General features: G+C 39.4%; 1 protein-coding gene across 2 annotated transcripts in view; it reads left to right on the top strand.

The window, feature by feature from the left end:
* rpap3 (RNA polymerase II associated protein 3) overlaps positions 1-22399 on the top strand; it is a 74610-nt gene that overhangs the window by 27510 nt on the left and 24701 nt on the right. For both annotated transcript variants that reach the window (XM_073058720.1, XM_073058719.1), the window contains exons 10-11: positions 10919-10989; positions 13994-14098. In XM_073058720.1, the coding sequence (XP_072914821.1) occupies positions 10919-10989; positions 13994-14098 (176 nt within the window). The remainder of the gene's footprint in view (positions 1-10918; positions 10990-13993; positions 14099-22399) is intronic.

Here is a 22399-nt window from a genome sequence, read left to right as displayed (position 1 = left end):
CTATAGGACGAATAAACTCTTCTCGTGCTTCCAGCTGGGTACAGGTATCAACTATAACTGGCTTTTTGATGACAAACTCCATGATCTTCGTCAGGGATGATGCCTAGGCATGTCGAGTCTGGTGATATTTATACCCTTGTAGTCCATCCCTCTTGAGTGGTTAGTCCTTGTCCAATAAGGTCTCCGTTCTTCCACATTGTTTACAAATGAATTCCAGTCCTTGGAGCGAGACCTTTGTCTTTGTTAGAATTCTTTTCCTCCAGTTTTATTTCAATGGCTTCCTTTACCCAGCCAATTATTCCAGCAATTAACCCAGCCTCGTTATTCCTTCCAATATACCAAAAGCCATTGGCGCAAAACTTTGCGCTGTTGAAGACAATCCTGTGGTCATTGCGAGTTCAGTGTTCTGCTACTGCCGATTTCTCCAGGTATTCCAAACCTCCTTTGTTCCTTGATGTGGGTTTCCATCGTGTCTGACCAATATACGCTGCTCTGCATTCATGGGGAATCATGTAAGCTTCAGGCAACTTGAGTCCCAGGTCATCTTTTACCTGCATGAGCTGTGATTTGAGTTTCCTTACGGGTTTGTGGATGGTATTAATCCATTATTTCTTCAGGTTCCTGGCTATCCTGCCTGGGCATGATCCCTGAAGATGGTACAATGTGTCATCAAAACGTTGGTTGTAATCAATACCTGTACTCAGCTGGAAATCTGAGAAGTGTTTATTCATGCAAATAATTGCTTTATAATTTTGCTGATTTCTTTACTAATCTAAACATTGAAGGATTTTTGCATCTTGATTATTTGTAATGCAAATTTTTCTCTTTCATGATTTGCGTGTTGTTGGCAGGACCAGCATCAATTGCCTGTTCCTAAGTGCCCCTGAGAATTAGTCATGCCAGTGAGGTAGAGAATTGGCGACCTTCCTAAACTGCTGCAATCCTGGCAAAATGTCTGTGTAGTGCTGTTGCTTCCACGATATTGCTCTTATGACACTATTTGGTGATAGAGCATGCTGTAGTTAGAACGATAGAACATTACCGAACAGGCCTTTTCGCCCTTCGCGGCTGTGCCAAACCATTTTTCTGCCTGGTCCCACTGACCTGCATCTGGGCCATATCCCTCCAAACCACTCTCATCCATATACCTTTCCAAGTTTTTCTTAAATGTCAAAACTGAGCCCACATTCACCACTTCATCTGGCAGCTTATTCCACACTCCCACTGCTCTCTGCGTGAAGAGCCCCCCTTAATGTTCCCTTTAAACTTTTTCCCCTTCACCCTTAACCCATGACCTGTTTTTTTTCTCCCCTAGCCTCAGTGGAAAAGGCCTGCTTACATTCACTCTAACTATACTCATCATAAATTTATACACCTCTATCAAATCACCCCTCATTCTCCTACGCTCCAAGGAATAAAGTCCTTACCTATTCAACCTTTCTCTGTAACTCAGATTCTCAAGTCCCGGCAACATCCTTGTAAACCTTCTCTGCACTCTTTCAACCTTAATACTATCCTTCCTGTAATTAGGTGACCAAAACTGCACACAATACTCCAAATTTGGTCTCACCAATATCTTATACAACCTCACCATTACATTCCAACTCTTATACTCAATACTTTGATTTATAAAGGCCAATGTACCAAAAGCTCTCTCTACGCCCTATCTGCTTGTGATGCACTTTTAGGGAATTATGTATCTGTACTCCCAGATCCCTCTGTTCTACTGCACTCCTCAGTGTCCTACCATTTACCTTGTATTGGACCTAGCACTGATCCCTGTGGCACACCACTAGTCACAGGCCTCCACTCAGAGTAGCAATCCTCCACTACCACTCTCTGGCTTCTTCCATTGAGCCAATGTCTAATCCAATTTACTATCTCTCCATGTATACCTAGCGACTGAATCTTCCTAACTAACCTCCCATGCAGGACCTTGTCAAAGGCCTTACTGAAGTCCATGTATACAACATCCACTGCCTTCCCTTCATCCACTTTCCTGGTAACTTCCTCAAAAAACTCTAATACATTGGTTAAACATGACCTACCACGCACAAAGCCATGCTGACTGTTTCTAATAAGTCCCTGTCTATCCAAATATTTGTAGATCCTATCTCGTTATTCCTTCCAATAATTTAACTACTACCGATGTCAAACTTACCAGCCTATAATTTCCCGCCTTACTTTTTGAGCCTTTTTTAAACAATGGAACTGCATGAGTTATCCTCCAATCCTCAGGCACCTGACCCGGGATATCGACATTTTAAGTATTTCTGCCAGGGCCCCTGCAATTTCAACACTAGTCTCCTTCAAGGTCCATGGGAATACCCTGTCAGGTCCTGGGGATTTATCTACTCTGATTTGCTTCATGACAGCAAGCACCTCCTCCTCTTCAATCTGTATAAGTTCCATGACCTCCCTACCTGTTTGCCTTGTTTCCATAGACTCCATTCCAGTTTCCTTAGTAAATACAGATGCAAAAAACCCATTTAATATCCCTCCCATTTCTTTTGGTTCCATACATAGCCGACCACTCTGATCTTCAAGAGGACAAATTTTATCCCTTACTATCCTTTTGCTCTTAACATACCTGTAGAAGCTCTTGGGATTATCCTTCACTCTGACTGCCAAAGCAACCTCATGTCTTCTTTTAGCCCTCCTGATTTCTTAAGTATTTTCTTACTCTTTTTATACTCCTCAAGCATCTTATTTCCTCCCTGTCACCTACACATGTTGTACATCTCTCTCTTCTTTATCACAGTTCCAATATCCCTCGAGAACTAAGGTTCCTTATTCTTATTCATTTTGCCTTTAACCCTGACAGGAACATACAAACTCTGCACTCTCAAAATTTCTCCTTTGAAGGCCTCCCACTTACCAGTCCCATCCTTGCCAGAGAACAACCTGTCCCAATCTACGCTTTTTAGATCCTTTCTCATTTCTTCAAATTTGGCCTTTTTCCAGTTTAGAACTTCAACCCGAGGACCAGATCTGTCTTTATCCATGATCAAGTTGAAACTAGCGACGTTATGATCACTGGAACCGAAGTGTTCCCCTACACACACTTATGTCACCTGCCCTAACTCATTTCCTAATAGGAGATCTAATATTGCATCCTCCCTAGTTGGTACATCTGTATATTGATTTAGAAAACTTTCCTGAACACATTTCACGAACTCTAGCCCATCTAGACCTTTAACAGTATGGGAGTCCCAATCAATGTGTGGAAAATTAAAATCCCCTACAATCACAACTTTCTGTCTCCTGCAGTTGTCTGTTATCTCTCTGCAGATTTGCTCCTCCAATTCTCGCTGACTATTGGGTGGTCTATAATACAACCCTATTAATTCCTGTTTCTCAGCTCCACCCATATGGCCTCATTAGACAAGCCCTCTAATCTGTCCTGCCAAAGCACTGCTGTAACAGTTTCCCTGACTAGCAAAGCCACCCCCCCCCCCCCCCCCCACCCTTCATCCCTCTGCCTCTATCACGTCTGAAACATTGGAACCCTGGAACATTGAGCTGCCAGTCCTGCCCCTCCTGTAGCCAAGTTTCAGTAATGGCTATGATGTCATAATTCCACGTGTCAATCCAGGCCCTCAGCTCGTCTGCATTTCTCACAATACTCCTCGCATTGAAATATACACACCTCAGAAGATTATTACCACCACACACAACCTTACTATTTGTGACTTTGCATGAACTACTTACATCATTTATTTTTACCCCCATTCCACTATCTACTCTGGCACTCTGGTTCCCATCCCCCTGCAGATCTAGTTTAAACCCTCCCCAATAACAGTAGCAAACATTCCTGCAAGTATATTGGTCCCCTTGTAGTTCAGGTGTACCCTTCTCTCTTGTACAGGTCCCACCTGCCCCAGAAGAGGTCCCAATGATCTAGAAATCTGAAACCCTACCCCCTACACCAGTTTCTCAGCCGCGTGTTCATCTGCCAGAGCATCCTACTTTTACCCTCACTGGCACATGTCACAGGCAGCAATCCGGAGATTACTACCCTTGAGGTCCTGTTTTTCAACTTCCTACCAAGCTCTCTGTACTTACTCTTCAGGACCTCCTGACTCTTTATTGGTATTGTTATTGTTACTATGTTATTGGTACCGATGTGTACCATAACTTCTGGCTGATTACCCTCCCACTTCAGAATGCTGTGCACGTGATCAGAGACATCCCTGACCCTGGCACCCAGGAGGCAACAAACCATCCGGGAGTCTCTGTCACGAGCACAGAATCTCCTGTCTGTAGCCCTAACAATGGAGTCCCCTATCACTACCGCTCTCCTCTTCTTCCTCTCGCCCTTCTGCACTGCAGAACCAGACTCAGTGCTAGAGATCTGGCTGCCGCAGCTTGTCCCGGGTAAGCCATCCCCCCCCCCCCCCCCCCCCCCCAACAGTATCCAAATCAGTATACCTGTTTTGGAGGGAAGTAGCCACAGGGGAACCCCGCACTACCTGCCCGTTCCCCTTCCCTCGCCTGACAGTAACCCAATTACCTGTGCCCTGTTCCTTTGGTGTAACTACCTCCTGGAAGCTACTATCTATAAACTGCTCAGTCTCCCGAATGATCCGGAGGTCATCCAGCTCCTGTTGCAGTTCCCTAACGAAGTCTGTTAGGAGCTGCAGCTGGATGCACTTCTTGCAGTTATCATTGTCAGGGACACTGGAGGTCTCCCTGACTTCCCACATCCTGCAAGAGGAGCATTCCAACATCCTGCCTGGCATGAACAAAAAAAAGACGAAAAACAGAAACTTAACAGAACCTACTCTCACCTCTGCCTGTTCCTCGCCGAAGCCTGATTGAGCCAAAGCTGTCCCACTCCGATTCTGTCCACTCCAACGATGGCCGCTGTATATGGTGGTCTTTCTTTTAAACCTTGGCGCGCTACGTCATGCGCCTGTGCAGCCTAGCCTCTTTTCCCTGACCAATTAAAGAAAAGAAAAAAACGACCTTCCCTCTGCGATGCTTCAGTCTTCCACTCTCAGCCTCTTGCTTCGATTGGAAAGACTGTTGAAAGTTTTTCTGTCCCTTTTAAACCTTGGCGCGCTACGTCACGCTCCTGCGCAGTCTAGCCTGCTTTCCCCGATCAGTTAAAGAAAAGAAGGAAACAACCTTCCCTCCGCGATGCTTCAATGCACTATGATGTTTTAGTGCAAGAGCATTTAGTGTGCCTGTCAAATGGAATTTTACAGCTGCAAGAAAAAGTGTGTGAACCTGGTTTTCTGCATTAAATATTCATAAAATGTGGTCTGATCATTATATCCCTTGATGCCTCAACCAATCAGAAATTTATCAATTTCCGCATTAAGTATACCCACATACTTGGCCTCCACTGCAGTCTGTAGCAGAGCATGCCACAGATTCACCACTCCAACTAAAAAAAATCCTCCTTACTTCTGTTCTAATTCATGTTCAACGATGAATTCTTTCATCTTTCATTGTTTCAACACATTGTTTCATCTTTCGTAATCTAGGCTGGAAACAGTATGTGAACCCTTGTATTTACAACTGGTAGAACCTCCTTTAGCAGCAATAACCTCCATCAACCGTTTCCTGTAGCGAATGATTATACTACACAATGGTGAGGAATTTCAGACCATTCCTCAATACAAAACTTGCAGGGAGGTTTGCTAGTGTTATTGGGGAGGGTTTAAACTAGATTTGCAGGGCAATGGGAACCAGAGTGCCAGATTAGATAGTGGAACGGGGGTAAAAATAAATGATGTTAGTAGTTCATGCAAAGTCACAAATAGTAAGGTCGTGTGTGGTGGTAATAATCTTCTGAGGTGTGTATATTTCAATGCGAGAAGTATTATGGGAAAGGCTGACGAGCTGAGGGCCTGGATTGACACATGGAATTATGACATCATAGCCATTACTGAAACTTGGCTACAGGAGGGGCAGGACTGGTAGCTCAATGTTCCAGGGTTCCGATGTTTCAGACGAGATAAAGGCAGAGGGATGAAAGGTGGGGGGGAGTGGCTTTGCTAGTCAGGGAAAGATTAGAGGGCTTGTCTAATGAGGCTATATGGGTGGAGCTGAGAAACAGGAAAGGTATGACCACATTAATAGGGTTGTATTATAGACCACCCAATAGTCAGCGAGAATTGGAGGAGCAAATCTGCAGAGAGATAACAGACAACTGCAGGAGCCAGAAAGTTGTGATTGTAGGGGATTTTAATTTTCCACACATTGATTGGGACTCCCATATTGTTAAAGGTCTAGATGAGTTAGAGTTTGTATAATGTGTTCAGGTAAGTTTTCTAAATCAATATACAGATGTACCAACTAGGGAGGATGCAATATTAGATCTCCTTTTAGGAAATGAGTTAGGACAGGTGACGGAAGTGTGTGTAGGGGAACACTTTGGTTCCAGTGATCATAATGCCGTTAGTTTCAACTTGATCATGGATGAAGATAGATCTGGTCTTCGGGTTGAAGTTCTAAACTGGAAAAAGGCCAAATTTGAAGAAATGAGAAAGGATCTAAAAAGTGTGGATTGGGACAGGTTGTTCTTTGGCAAGGATGTGATTGGTAAGTGGGATGCCAGTGCAGAGTTTGTATGTTCCTGTCATGGTTAAAGGCAAAATGAATAAGAATAAGGAACCTTAGTTCTTGAGGGATATTGGAACTGTGATAAAGAAGAAGAGAGAGATGTATAACATGTATAGGCAACAGGGAGGAAATAAGATGCTTGAGGAGTATAAAAAGAGTAAGAAAATACTGAAGAAATCAGGAGGGCTAAAAGAAGACATGAGGTTGCTTTGGCAGTCAGAGTGAAGGATAATCCTAAGAGTTTCTACAGGTATGTTAAGAGCAAAAGGATAGTAAGGGATAAAATTTGTCCTCTTGAAGATCAGAGTGGTCGGCTGTGTATGGAACCAAAAGAAATGGGAGGGATATTAAATGGGTTTTTTGCATCTGTATTTACTAAGGAAACTGGAATGGAGTCTATGGAAACAAGGCAAACAGGTAGGGAGGTCATGGAAATTATACAGATTGAAGAGGAGGAGGTGCTTGCTGTCTTGAAGCAAATCAGAGTAGATAAATCCCCAGGACCTGACAGGGTATTCCCATGGACCTTGAAGGAGACTAGTGTTGAAATTGCAGGGGCCCTGGCAGAAATATTTAAAATGTCAATATCCACAGGTCAGGTGCCTGAGGATTGGAGGATAGCTCATGTAGTTCCATTGTTTAAAAAAGGCTCAAAAAGTAAGGTGGGAAATTATAGGCTGGTAAGTTTGACATCGGTAGTAGTTAAATTATTGGAAGGAATAACAAGAGATAGGATCTACAAATATTTGGATAGACAGGGACTTAATAGAAAAAGTCAGCATGGCTTTGTGCATGGTAGGTCATGTTTAACCAATGTATTAGAGTTTTTTGAGGAAGTTACCAAGAAAGTGGATGAAGGGAAGGCAGTGGATGTTGTATACATGGACTTCAGTAAGGCCTTTGACAAGGTCCCGCATGGGAGGTTAGTTAGGAAGATTCAGTCGCTAGGTATACATGGAGAGATAGTAAATTGGATTAGACATTGGCTCAATGGAAGAAGCCAGAGAGTGGTAGTGGAGGATTGCTTCTCTGAGTGGAGGCCTGTGGCTATTGGTGTGCCACAGGGATCAGTGCTGGGTCCATTGCTATTTGTCATCTATATCAGTGATCTGGATGATAATGTGGCAAATTGGATCAGCAAATTTGCTGATGATACAAAGATTGGAGGTGTTGTGAACAGTGAGGAAGGTTTTCAAAGCTTGCAAAGGGATTTGGACCTGTTGGAGGAATGGGCTGAAAAATGGCAGATCGAGTTTAATGCGGACAAGTGTGAGGTATTGCACTTCGGAAGGTCAAACCAAGGTAGAACATACAAGGTAAATGGTAGGACACTGAGGAGTGCAGTAGAACACAGGGATCTGTGGGTACAGATACACCATTCCCTAAAAGTGGCATCACAAGTAGATAGGGTCATAAAGAGAGCTTTTGGTACATTGGCCTTTATAAATGAAAGTATTGAGTATAAGAGTTGGAATGTAATGGTGAGGTTGTAGAAGACATTGGTGAGACTGAATTTGGAGTATTGTGTGCAGTTTTGGTCACCTAATTACAGGAAGGATATTAATAAGGTTGAAAGAGTGCAGAGAAGGTTTACAAGGATGTTGCCTGGACTTAAGAGAAATTGAGTTGCAGAGAAAGGTTGAATAGGTTAGGACTTTATTCCCTGGAGCATAGGAGAATGAGGGGTGAATTGATAGAGGTGTTATAAAATTATGATGGGTATAGATGGAGTGAATGCAAGCAGGCTTTTTCCACTGAGGCCAGGAGAGAAAAAAACCAGAGGTCATGGGTTAAGGGTGAAGGGGGAAAAGTTTAAAGGGAACATTAAAGGGAACTCTCTTCATGCAGAGAGTGGTGGGAGTGTGGAATGAGCTGCCAGATGAAGTTGTGAATGCGGGCTCACTCTTGACATTTAAGAAACACTTGGACAGGTATATGGATGAGAGTGGTTTGGAGGGATATGGTGCAGGTCAGTGGGACTAGGCAGAAAAATGGTTCGGCACAGCCAAGAAGGGCCAAAAAGCCTGTTTCTGTGCTGTAATGTTCTATGGTTCTAAAAATGTTTCAGTTCATCAATATTTATGGGATACCTTGCATGAGTGGCCTTCTTTAGGTCATGCCACAGCATCTCAAAAAGGTTAAGGTCTGGTCTCTGACCTGGGCTTTCCAAAAGACGTATTTTCTTTTAATTCTGTTGTTGGTTTATTTTTTGGGATCATTGTCTTATTGTATCATCCAAATTGTACAATACTTCAAGTATTCTGACCTCTACCCTGATATTCTCCTGTAAAATGTTTTGATATAAATTGAAACTATTGGATTGCAAGCTGTCCAGGCCCTGAGGAATCAAAGCAGCCCCAAACCATGATGTTTCTTCCACCATGCTTCATATTTGGGATAAGGTTTTGGTGTTAGTGTGCATTGCCCTTTTTCATAGAACATAGAACAGTACAGCACATTACAGGCCCTTCGGCCCACAATGTTGTGCCGACCCTTAGACCCTGCCTCCTATATAACCCCCTCACCTTAAATTTCTCCAGATACCTGTCTAGTAGTCTCTTAAGCTTCACTAGTGTATCTGCCTCCACCACTGGCTCAGGCAGTGCATTCCACGCACCAACCACTCTCTGAGTGAAAAACTTTCCTCTAATATCCCCCTTGAATTTCCCACACTTTACCTTAAAGCCATGTCCTCTTGCACTGAGCAGTGGTGCCCTGGGGAAGAAACGCTGGCTGTCCACTCTGTCTATTCCTCTTAATATCTTGTACACCTCTATCATATCTCCTCTCATCCTCCTCCTCTCCAAAGAGTAAAGCCCTAGCTCCCTTAATCTCTGATCCTAATCCATACTCTCTAAATCAGGCAGCATCCTGGTAAATCTCTGTACCCTTTCCAATGCTTCCACATCTTTCCTGTACTAAGGCGACCAGAACTGGACACAATATTCCAAGTGTGGCCTAACTAGAGTTTTATAGAGCTGCATCATTACATCGCGTCTCTTAAACTCTATCCCTCAACTTATGAAAGCTAACACCCCATAAGCTTTCTTAACTACCCTCTCTACCTGTGAGGCAACTTTCAGGGATCTGTGGACATGCACCCCCAGATCCCTCTGCTCCTCCACACTACCAAGTATCCTGCCATTTACTTTGTACTCTGCCTTGGAGTTTGTCCTTCCAAAGTGTACCACCTCACACTTCTCCGGGTTGAACTCCATTCTCCAATCAGCGGTGTGCATTTCTGTTAAAAGTTCAACTTTTGTCTCATCTGTCCCAGAAGCATTGTGAAACATCCAAGGGGTCTTTTGCAAACTTGAGGTGTGCTATAATGTTTGTCTTTGGAGAGCAGTGGTTTCCTCGGTGGTGTCCTTCCATGAACACCATTCATTTTTCTTATAATGGACACATGAACAGAGACTTATAGCAAGTTATGGAAATTCCTGTGGGTCTTTTGCTGTTACCCTTGAGTTCTTTTTCACCTCCTTTAGCATTGCACATTGGACTCTTGGCCTGATCTTTGCAGGATGCCCACCCCTATGGAGAATAGCAACAGTACTGAATTTCCTCTATTTGTAGACAAGTTCTCTTATTCTGGACTGATGAACCCTTGGGCTTTCAGAAATGCCTTTGCAGCCTTTTCCAACGTCGTGCATGTCTACAATTCATCTTCAAGGTCCTCTGAAAGTTGCTTTGAACAAAACATGGTGCCCAAAAACGGATCTTTCTTGAGAAGAACAGCCTCTTGTCAGTAACCTGATTTTGTGTGTCTCTTTTGTAGAGCTGGGCACCTCCAAAACCTGTATCACCAATCTCATGTCATTGTTTGACTCCAATTAGGTTTTGCAGAAGGCATTACCCCAGAGGTTCATGTACTTATTTGAACCTAGACTGACTATTTATATGGTGTAATCAGTATTGATGTGAAGAAGTACAATTGTTTGTGTGTTATTAGTTTAGTCAGATTGTGTTTGTCTATTATTGTGATGTACAAGATCAGACCATATTTTATGAGTAATTAATGGAGAAAATCAGGTGATTTCAAAGGGTTCACAAACTTTTTCTTGCATCTGTATGTTCCAGAAGATGCTGAAACTTGTTGTTGCTCTGGATGAGTTAAGTGGAAAGTACCTCTGATTAGTGCCTTGTCAGTAGTGGAAAATAGTTGGTGTGCGACATGAGTCTAGCTTCTGACCTGATCCATTGAGTTTTTGATATTTGGTGACACCCAGGTTTTTGATCCTCTCTCTCTCGGAGATGGTTGTTACATTCACTTCTGTAGCACAATTGCTTCATTTGCGATTGATCACTTAAGCAGTTTTTAATTGCATTTTAATTATTTTATTAGACTTTGAAATGGTGCTAAGGCTGGAACCAGGAAACAAGCAGGCTTTAACTGAACTTGGAAAAATAAACAAGGTAAGAATGAAGAACTTGTATTGCATTGTGAAAAGGTGAAATTATAGAATTAATTTGTATAATAATTGCATTTTGGAAACAACCATCTCACATATATCCTTCCTGCCTATGTTCGCAGTTTGTTCATCAACACCAGTAGCAGATTGTTCAAATTATCACATCAAAATAGGTGTAGATATACCATTAGTAGCTGTTATTAAAATTGTGATAGATTTGAGAGTAAATGAGAAATTGTCAACAATAAAACAATTTGATAACCAGAAGATACAGCCAAAGCTGAAGAGAAGAATATTTTATTTAACACAATGATTGATGTGAACTTGAATGCAATGTCAGAAGGAGCGAAAGAAGCAAAATCAACAGTAATATTTAACAGGTAATGTTGTTACTTGGATTTTCAGAAGGCCTTCAACAAGGTGCCACACATAAGGCTGCTAAACAAGATAAGAGCTCATGGTATTACAGGAAAGATATTAACTTAGATAGAATATTAGCTGTCTGGCAGAAGGCAAATAGTGGGAATGAAAAGGGCATTTTCTGGTTGGCTGCTGGTGACTAGTATTTCACAGAGGTTGATGTTATGTCTGCTACCTTTCTTGTTATGTTAATGACCTGGATGATGGAATTGATGGCTTTGCGACCAAGTTTATGGATGAAACAAAAGTAGATGGAGGGGCAGGTAGTGTTGAGGAAGCAGGGAGTGTGCAAAGGACAGGTAGATTAGGAGATTGTCAAAGAAATGGTAGTTGGAAAACAGTGCAGGGAAGTATATGATCATGCACTTTAGTGGAAATAATAAAGGTATAGCCTATTTTATGAATAGGGAGTGAATTCAGAAATGAGAGGTGAAAAGGGACTTGGGAGGCTGCATGCAGGAATCCCTAAAGATTAACTTGCAGGTTGATTCTGTATTAAAGAAGGCAAATGCAATATTAGCACTCATTTTGAGAGAACTAAGATGTAATGCTAGGCTTTGTCAGGGATTGGTCAGACTATATTTAAAGTACTGTAAGATGTTTTGGGCCCAGAAAGGATGTGCTATCATTGGAGAGCAGTTTTGGGCCAAGAAAGAATGTGTTGGCATTAGAGAGGGCCCAAAGGAAGCTTAGGACAATAATTCTGGGAATGAAAGAATTAATATACAAGGAGTGTTTGGCTCTGGGCCTGGAATTCAGAAGAATGGGGGGGGGGAGGGGGGATCTAATTGAATCTTCCTGAATTTTGAAAGGCCTCGGTAGAATGGACATAGAATGGATATTCCCAATCATGGGACAGTCTCAGAACAGAAAGGCATCCCTTTAGAAAAGAGATGAGTAGGAATTTTCTTAGCCAGAACATTGTGAATCTGTGGAATTCATTACCACAGACTGCTGTGGAGGCCAAGTGATTGGGTATATTTAAAGTAGGTTTTTGAATAGTAAGGGTGTCAAAGGTTATGAGGAGAAGGCAGGAGAATGGGGCTGAGAATAATTCAGTCATGATGGAATAATGAAGCAGACACAATAGTCTGATTTTGCTCCTATGTTTTATGATCGAATAGATTAATAGTTGAACATACAAATTTTTTCAAAGCTTTTGAGATAGAGCAAAAGGCAGGGTTAATTGGATCACTCTTTTGGAGGTTGTCATGTAAATGACTCCCTTGTGCATAAAGGGCATTAGCATTCAGTGGTTGAAAATGTGAGCAATCTTTATCATAGCATCTTAGTTTTTAGAATGGGATTGTTTTGCAAGTTGGCATAGTCTTGAATGGGTTGAATGGTGGCCTCATTTTAGTAAATAAATACAGTCGATTCTAGTTAATTGGGTCCCCAGTACGTTTTGGTCCAATTTGGTCCAGCTGCCCCAAATATCAAAAGTTTCATGGAAATTGTTCAAAAGATTAAAAAAATAGCGAACTACTTTTTGACTGAATAACAAATTACTTACTTAAATGAAATACAGAAGAAATTAGAGCACTACCAATACTACTGCAGTGCTAAAAATCTTTATTAGTTCCCAATATTTGTCAACAGAGGAATTTATCCATGTTACATTCTTTGTAAATGAACAAAACCAGCACAGATACCTAGTGCAGATAATGGACTGGTTTTGTACAATTCTCTCGACGATTCCATCCTCCAAATCTTCATTTTCATTGTAACATTCAAATTCTTTGTAGTCCCTAACTTGTTGAAGTAGTGAAATCATTTCATTTTCTCTCCTGGCCATTTCTGGTATCTACAAGTCTCAGTGCTTGAACTGCAGTGAGCAAAACAGTTCCAAATTGTCTTAATGCTTATTTCTTACCAACTACTAGTGACAAAGTCACTGCTTTTTGAACACAAACACACACAGCTAACTCTATATAAAAACTGCTCGCTCTAAACATTTTGTAGCATCTAATGACTACACAAGTACAGATGATTCAACTTCAGTCTCCTGCCCTAATGAAGCAACATAATATTCCAAATGAACATAAAGGAATTCTGGCTATTTCCTCGATTAGTTTTTGTTCTTTAAGAGTTGTCCCAAATGAGCGGCTGGCCCGATTACCTGATGGCCCAATTAATCAGAATTCACTGTATAAGAACTTTTTCAATGACTTTAACTTGATGAAAATGGGTAGAAATGAGAGAAAAGTAATAGCTTTCATCCTTAATGAGGGATGTCACCGCATTGAACACTTAGGAAATGGTTTACAAGAACATATTTGACCTAGTTTCCTTACAGTTCATTGACTGTTTCTGTAAATTAATATTGTAATAATAAGAATAACTTGTTTAAGTTGACTAATTGTTAATAATGCACTGAGTTGAAGTTTGGGTCAGAATTATATGTTAGGGGGAAAAAAATAAGAATTCTTAGTAATATCTAATGATTTTTCTAGGCCAGCAAACGAGATGGTTGGCAAGTTTAGAAGTTGTTTAATGAAGTTGATAAATCATAGGCCTGCAGCAGAAAATATCTGACTGCTGAGTATTTATAACCAATTTGTAATGAGAACTTCAATGTTTTTTTCAAGGAATTAGCTTTGCAAGGGGACACACTTACAAAATCATTGGGAGAAAAGGATGATGGTCCAAGGCTAGTGAAAGCAATTGATAAGCCACCTCATCTAAGGTCTACAGTAAGTTTTGAATTACTATCAGTTAGAAATTTAGAATTAGACCAACAGAGGCATATGCTTGTATGATCACGTGTTGAATTATCTTCAGTGCTTTTCCTGTTCTGTAAATGAAGAATACGAAGGATCCATGCTTCCAGAATAATTTCATTTAAATTTTCTAAAATCATGTTAATTATTATTAGATGATCTTTTAGAAGAATGGTGTGCTGTGGTGTATTTTGAAAGTTTCCTTCCTTGGCTATACAGCAGAAAAACTGAAGTATAAAAGTACCAGCACTAAACCAGGGTTATGCTTAATGTCAATATTGTTAAATTTTGTCAACAGCCTTTTGGAGTTATTTTCTAAAATCATAATTTGAGGAAAGTAAATTGAGAAGTGTCTTTCACTGAAGAGTTGTGTTATTATTAGATGAACAATACTCTATTCAGTAATGAAAGGGATCAACCTGAAATGTTGACTGTCCATTTCCCTCCACAGATATAGCCTGACCAGACTTCTTTCAATTTGGCATAGTTACTTGAAAGCTAATTTTTTTTCTGTGCAATTAATTCTTATGTCCTGATTCTTATTTCAACATTTGCCATACTTTCATAAAAATGTAAGGAATCAATTATAAAATATAAGTATGTCTTCTATTTTAATAGAGAATCTTTTAAACATAAACCAACACATTGCACAGCTATTACGTTTACTCTTAGCAAGATGTGCCTGACTCCTTTCTTGGACCAATTAGTTTCGCATTTTGGATTCCAATTTCTATTAATTTTCATGAAAATAGTAGTCACGGTGTTTAAACTTGAATGGTATTATCAAAAATACAAAAAGGTGTCAAATTTACAACCATTAGTCTTTCAGTATATGGGGTGGCTTGCTGCTACTTTAGTTTTGTGGGTTCTGTGGTGACTAGTGAGGCAAGAGTGTGATTCACAGGATGTTTTCTGGATGGGACAGGATGTGCCTGATGGAACTGTTAGGTGAGTAGTTTATACATTCCCAAATCATGGGCACAAGGTACTCATTGCCATTCAGAATGCTTCTTCTCTACATAAGACGTAGGCCCTTAGATTCCCTGGAGTCAATGGGAATGTTGCACAGTCTGCTAATAAACTGCCTCCTATGTGCTTTAGAAGTCTAGTGTAAGAAAGGGCATCCTATGGTTAGCCTGATCTAGCCAACTGAGAACCAGGATCTGAATGCTGGCCTGGGGAACGATGCACATTGGCGAACTGGCATTGCTGGTACTTTTCTATTGCTTTAAGATGCATGCCTCAGGTAGTCCAAGTCTCAGGAGCACATGAGACTGTAGATATGCAGGCTATTTTGGAGACTGATTTTTGTGCCAGCAAAATCATGGCCAAAGGGCACATGCCACATTAGCAGAGTGGTTAGTATGCACAGCCTTTTAATAAATGTGATATTACTTAAAAATTAGATGACTGTTGTTTTTCTTGGAATAAAACCAGTTTTTAGTAAAGTTGAACGAGTTGTTTGAACTTTAAACTTTGAAATTTGCTTTCTATGATTTTACTGTAGAAGCTTCTCCCCATGATCTGAACTAAACAAGAACAAGGAAATCAAAAGGTCCAATATATTGAATTCTGGTCTGTATTTATACCACAGAGTTGAACCAGCATCAATTATTTCTGTGTTTTAAGTTCAGTAGTAGGAAGAAAGACTCACTTGTCAGTCTACATTGCTTTTGACGGAAGCTTTTTGAAAATGAACAGTGATATGCTAAGAACTGTTAGACTATAAGAATGCCTCCAACAAAAGAAAGGAAACATGCTCTCTTCTCATTGCTACCATCAAGGAGGATGTACAGGAGCGCGAAGATGCACTATAATGTTCTAGGAGCAGTTTCTTCCCTTCCACCATCAGATTTCTTAATGGACAATGAACCCATGAACACTACCTCAGTATTTTTCCTCTCTTTTGCACTATTTAATTTAATTTTCTTTTTTATATATACTTAAATTGTAATTTATAATTTATATTATGTATTGCTGCCACAAAACAAATTCATAACATATGCCAGTGATATTAAACCTGATTTTGATACTAGTTTAATGGACTGTTGGGCAGTATGTATAATGGCTCATTTAAATGAACATACAGCAAAACTGAGTTGACAAAGTGGAGAGTTGAAAGTGTTTGAGACTGAACATAAACTGAAATGTAAATTAAATGATTGCTTCATTTCTGTCTTTTAATATTCATTATTACCATAATAAACTGATCACATTGGGTGGGCAGCACAAATTAACTGCAGTGGCATAGTGGCTGCATTGCAAACAGCATGAAGGTTATGCTTCATTGCATAGTTATTCCAGTTCAATGTGAGGGATGAGATGGGGGGGGGGGGGGGTGGACGAGAAAATATTCCTACTAGCAGCAAACTGCCAAGATATAACTTTAAGGCTAATTGACAGCTACTTGTGTGGCTGTTTCTCTTTTAATGGGCTGATTTCAAGCTAAGGATCCCAACAGAAAATTTGTCCACAGTGTTGCTTCTGCTCGTCTGTCCCACGAATGGTCATCTCTGAGGAAATGTTTGATTGGACTTAATTTTTTTCAGCTTTTTTGTTTAAATAATTTCTTTTTAGTTTAGTAACTTGACAATAACTTGAACAGTGTTTTCTTGGATGCTTTTCTCCCTCTTTCATTTGTCTAAAGCTGAATATACTGTGTGTGCTATCCTTAAAAGATACCTTGATATCTCCTTTTCCCACCAATTTTCAAATTCACTCTCTCCCTCCAATATCAATTTCTCAGATTTCATTTTATCCCTATCTCAGCAGGTCATTCTGTCCCACCTATGCAGAGTTCATAACCTCTCCCCCTGACACTGCATCTTTCCTTATTGAACTCTAGGCTACAGATGAGCATTGACAATTTAGGACAATACTGGTGAAGTTCTCACTTGCAGGATTGAATTTAAGTTCAGTGCAGAGCAAGTGGTCATCAATAACATGTAGTTGGGAATATCTACTGCACTGTCAATGAATGCCAATCAGGATTTTCTCCACTGTGCACCTGAGACCAGTAGAGCTTTAGCTTTAAATTTAAAAGTGATTTGTTTAAGCAACTTAACTCTCAGTTGAGCTTAAAAAAAAGCGGAAATCTAGTGTAGATGGTATTACTCCGATATCAGCAATATTAAAAATAAAAAAAAATTGGGTTGCATTGTATAAATCAGTGTATTAGTGGATATAGTTTTGTCTTGTCTGTATTGTGAGGTCAAAAGTGTTTTTACAGAGATTCTCCTTCACAAAGGCAGTTGGTCTGACACTCTTCTTTTGTGGTGAAATGTCAAAATAGTGTCTTTCATCTTGCTGTTTGGTTCCTGTCAGTATTAAAAAGCAAGAAACATTGATCTTTATGTTAGCAGATAAAATGGAGTCCCTGAAACCAAATTGAATTTCCTTCAGCCTGCTTCTTATATTTAAATTATCTTAAATTTGAACCATTTTGCAGCCAGCTGTTGAAATGAAAAATGCAAAGACCTTTATTATAATTATTATAAAAAGTCCATTTCAATAACCTCTAAATGTTAATGGTAGAATGGTAAATCTATGCATGGAGTCAAAAAAGATGGGAAGATCTTAAATGGACTTTTTACATCTCTATTTACTCAGGTGATGGACACAGAATCTATAGAAATGATGCAAAGTAACAGCGGAGTCATGAACCCGATACAGATCACAGAGGAGGATGTGTTTGCTGTCTTAAGATAAATCAAGGTGGATAAATCCCCAGGGCCTACGGATGACACCAAGATTGGGAGTGAAGTGGTCTGTGAGGAAGATTATCAGAGCTTGCAGAATCTGGACTAGCTAGAAAAATAGGCTGAAAAATAGCAGATGGAATTTAATGCAGACAAGTGTGAGGTGTTACAGTTCGGTAGGACCAACCAAAATAGGTTTTGCACAGTGAACAACAGACCTTGAGTGCAGTAGAACAAAGGGATTTGGAAAAACACTTCCATAATTCATCGAAAGTGGTGTGACTGGTAGAGTTGTAAAGAAAGCTGTTGGCACATTGGCCTTCATAAATCAATGTATTGTGTGCAGGAGATGAGATGTTATGTTGAAGTATAAGACTTTGGTAAGGCTGAATTTGGAGTATTGTGTGCAGTTTTGGTCTCCTATCTACAGGAATAACATTGGAAAGGCATGTAGAAGTTTTGCAAGAATGTTGCCAGGACTGGAGGACATGAGTTAAAGACGGACTTTATTTCTTGAAATATTGAAGATTAAGGGGAGATTTGTAGAGGTAAACAAAATTATGACGTGTTTAGATAGGGTAAATGCAAGCCGGCTTTTTCCACTGAGGTTGGGTGGGACTTCAACTGGAGGTCTTGGGTTAAGGGTGAGAGGTGAAAAGTTTGAGGGGAACATGAGGGGATTGTGAGAGTGTGGAATGCACTGCCAGCGCAAGTGGTGCATTTCAACATTTAGGAGAAGTTTGGATAGGTTCATGGGACAGGTGTATGGATGGCTATTGTCAAGGTGCAGGTCAATGGGAGTAGGAAGTTTAAATGGTTCAGCACAGTCTAGATGGGCCAAAGGGCCTATTTCTGTTCTGTAATTTCCTATGGCTCTATAAGTGTAGTTAATAGGGGAAGAAAGGCCAACTAGCAGCCAACTAATTATACATAAGTGTGCCCTTGAATTGAGATCTTGTATCTTTATAATAATCTGTATTTAAATACTGATGTGATAGTACTTTGGTAATATTAAGAAAGAGTTAAGAGATGGATGTTTTTTTCAAGCTGCACTGTGTGCAATTGTCAAAACTTATCTGACATTTCTAAAGGGCAAGCTGTGATGATTGAATTGAACCTTGCAGAGTCTCAAGATGGCGCTCATGGAGTAAACCGCATCTAGGCTTTGCTCCAAACCTTTTACGTTTTTTTAACCTACAAACACCCCTTAAACTTATTCTAAAGGGGTCTAAACATATAGAATTTTTCTTTTTAAACTATTTGAATTATTCTCAACTTGCTGAAATGTCTAAAGCAAAAGAACCGAAACAGTCGAAAGAACCGATAACTTTAGAAGTAGTTGTGAAGTTTATAGAAGCTAAATTTGAAGATCTGGAGAAAAAATTATTCGCAAGATTTTCACAGTATGAAGAACGTTTGAAATCACTCGAAGAAAAGTTCCTGACCCTTTCACTGGAATCACAAAAACAACAAGCAAGCATTTTGGTTCTTGAAGAAGCCGCTCGTAAGAAGGATCGTATAATCGAAAAAATACAAGAAGAGCAAACTTCAACGTTCCAACAGATGGATCGTTATAAAGTTAAAATTACTGATTTGGAAAATCGCTCTCGAAGACAAAATCTTCGGTTAATTGGGATCCCGGAAAAATTTGAAAGTGGTGATCTGACCGTTTTCTTCTCTAAATTTCTAGTGGATGTCCTGGGCGCAGAGGTCCTGGATAAGCCCCCGATAATCGATCGGTCACATCGGGTATCACGATTTCAGGCAGATTCAAGTCTGAAACCACGACATGTAATCCTCAGAATCCATTATCCTCATATAAAAGAACGTCTGATTCGTGCGGCTCGTAAAAAAGGCATGATAACCTATCAAAACTTCAATTTTCGCATTCTGGAGGACTATAGCCCAGAGGTATTACGGGCTAGGCTGGCTTTTAGATCGGTTATGTCGAATTTTCACCAGAAAGGCTACAAGCAAGCGCTGTTATTTCCAGCACACCTGAGAGTCACCCTCCAAGATGGAACTATTCGGCTGTTTAAATCGCCAGCGGATGCTCAAGGTTTCCTGGAACAATGACATTTTATCGGGCTGACCAATGTAATTTAGCCTATAGATTTGGATCTGTTATAGATTGACGTTTGGGTTTTTTTTTTGATACGGTTTACATGTATTTCTTACATACGGTTAAAGCTCTTTTTTTTTGCTGGGCTTATTCTGACTTTATATTTTTTCATATTATTAATCTATTAGCGTTGAAAATGACCTATTAGGGTTTTTTTTTCTTCTTTTTTGTTTTTTTTTAAATCGATATACGCTCTTTTTTACACTTTTAACATTTGAATATTAAGATTGGGAAAAAATAAAATGGCGTTTCTTCTTCCCGACAGACTCCAGTGTTTGCAGCGTCATAACTGTTTTGATGTGTTTGAAAGTTTTAAACTTTCATTTATTGTTTTAATTTTTTTTTAACCCTTTTGTTTATATACATTTATAACACTAATTTTATATTTTAACTTTTGTTATATCAACCCTTTTTTATAATGTGGGTTGTTTGTATTTTTTTTAACTTTGTTACGTTCGAGTTGCTGTCTTGAGACAAGGGGGTAATTTTAGTATTAGATCGCTCGCTTGCCTCTTTTTGGCTTTTTTCCTGGGGTTTTGAGGGTGGTGGGAGGGGGATTTTTCTTTTTTTTCTTTTTTTCGCTTGCTTTTTGCTTAGTTTTATTTCATGGGCTTATATGAAACTACAAAAATGGCTGCAGTGCTGTGACTTCCGGTTTCCCTTTGAACTTACTTCCTTCTTCCGGGTTCATGAGTTCACTTTTCTTTCAAACCTATATGTTAACTGTAATATATATTGTCAATATGGATAAGACTATTAACTTTGTTTCTTGGAATACTAATGGTTTAAATCATCCGATCAAACGGAAAAAAGTATTCAAAGTATTCCATAGAATGAATGCTAATGTTATTTTTGTACAAGAGACTCATGTAAGGAAGGTGGATAGTCAGCGGTTGTTTAGGTTTTGGAAGGGCCAACAGTATCACTCAAATTCGCAAGCCAAAGTGAGAGGTGTTTCTATTTTTATAGACTCATCAACTGCTTTTATACATCATGAAACAATTTCAGATCCGCAAGGTAGATTTTTGCTTATTACTGGTTTACTTTTTAATCAAAAAGTTGTTTTAGTTAATGTTTATGCTCCAAATACTGACTGTCCTGAATTTTTTAAATGCTTATTTACATCCTTTCCTAATCTGAATCAATATAGATTGATAATGGGCGGGGATTTTAATTGTTGTCTAAACCCTTTGATGGATAGATCCAAGCCCACTCAAACTTTTCCGAACAAATCGGCTTCTCTTATTAATTCTTTTATGATTGATTCAGCTATTTGTGAAATTTGGCGTTTTCTACACCCTAATGACAAAGAGTTCTCATACTTTTCCCATGTGCATCATAATTACTCAAGAATTGATTACTTTTTCATTGATCAGCATTTACTTATAGATGTTATGGATTGCACATATGACTCTATTGCTATATCTGATCATGCACCTTTGAAGTTATCTATTAAGGTGACGGATTCATATATTAGTACTAAAGGTTGGAGGTTTAATCCTGTTTTACTGCAGGACTCTGACTTTGTTAACTTTATTAAACAGCAAATTGATTTGTTTTTCTCAATAAATTCTACAGCAGAGATCTCTAGTGGAATTTTGTGGGATACTTTTAAGGCATATATTCGTGGACAGATTATTTCATATTCTGCCGGAATTAGGAAACGAACTAATTCTAAAATATTAACATTAGTTGATAAAATTAAGGCAATTGACAAGATCTACTCATTGACCCCTAGTAAAGAACTTTATAAAGAAAGGGTGGAACTTCAAATGGAGCATAGTTTATTATTAACCTCCTCGATTGAAAGTCAGTTAATTAAATCGAAAGCTCAATTCTATACATATGGAGATAAGTCTGGTAAACTACTAGCTAACCAATTGAAAATTGTTTCGGATAAGCGACAAATTACTAAGATTCGCAAACAAGATGGTACTTTGACGATTGATCATAAAGAGATAAATAAAGCCTTCCAAGATTTTTATAATTCTTTATATCAATCAGAATGTACTAAGGACTCTTCTATAATGAATGAATTCTTAAGGAAATTGAATATTCCAAAAGTAACTGTTGAGGATAGTGTATTTTTGGACACACCTATTACGGAGTCTGAAATAGAAAAGGCTATTTTCTCAATGAACTCGGGTAAAGCTTCGGGTCCAGATGGTTTTTCTGCAAAATTTTTTAAATCCTTTTCTTCTATACTTTCTCCTTGGCTTTGTAAAATTTTAAAAGATGCATTAAGTATAGGTAAACTACCACAATCTTTTTATGAAGCTTCTATTTCCTTAATTCTTAAAAAAGATAAAGACCCCACTGAATGTGCATCCTATCGGCCTATATCTTTGCTGAATACGGATTTTAAGATTTTTAGTAAAATTTTGGCTATTAGATTAGAAAATATATTGCCTCGGATTATTTCTGAGGATCAGACTGGATTTATTAAAAATCGCT

This window comes from Hemitrygon akajei, chromosome 10 (assembly GCF_048418815.1).
Source record: "Hemitrygon akajei chromosome 10, sHemAka1.3, whole genome shotgun sequence".
Classification (NCBI taxonomy): domain Eukaryota; kingdom Metazoa; phylum Chordata; class Chondrichthyes; order Myliobatiformes; family Dasyatidae; genus Hemitrygon; species Hemitrygon akajei.
This window is presented reverse-complemented; position numbering and strand designations above follow the sequence as displayed.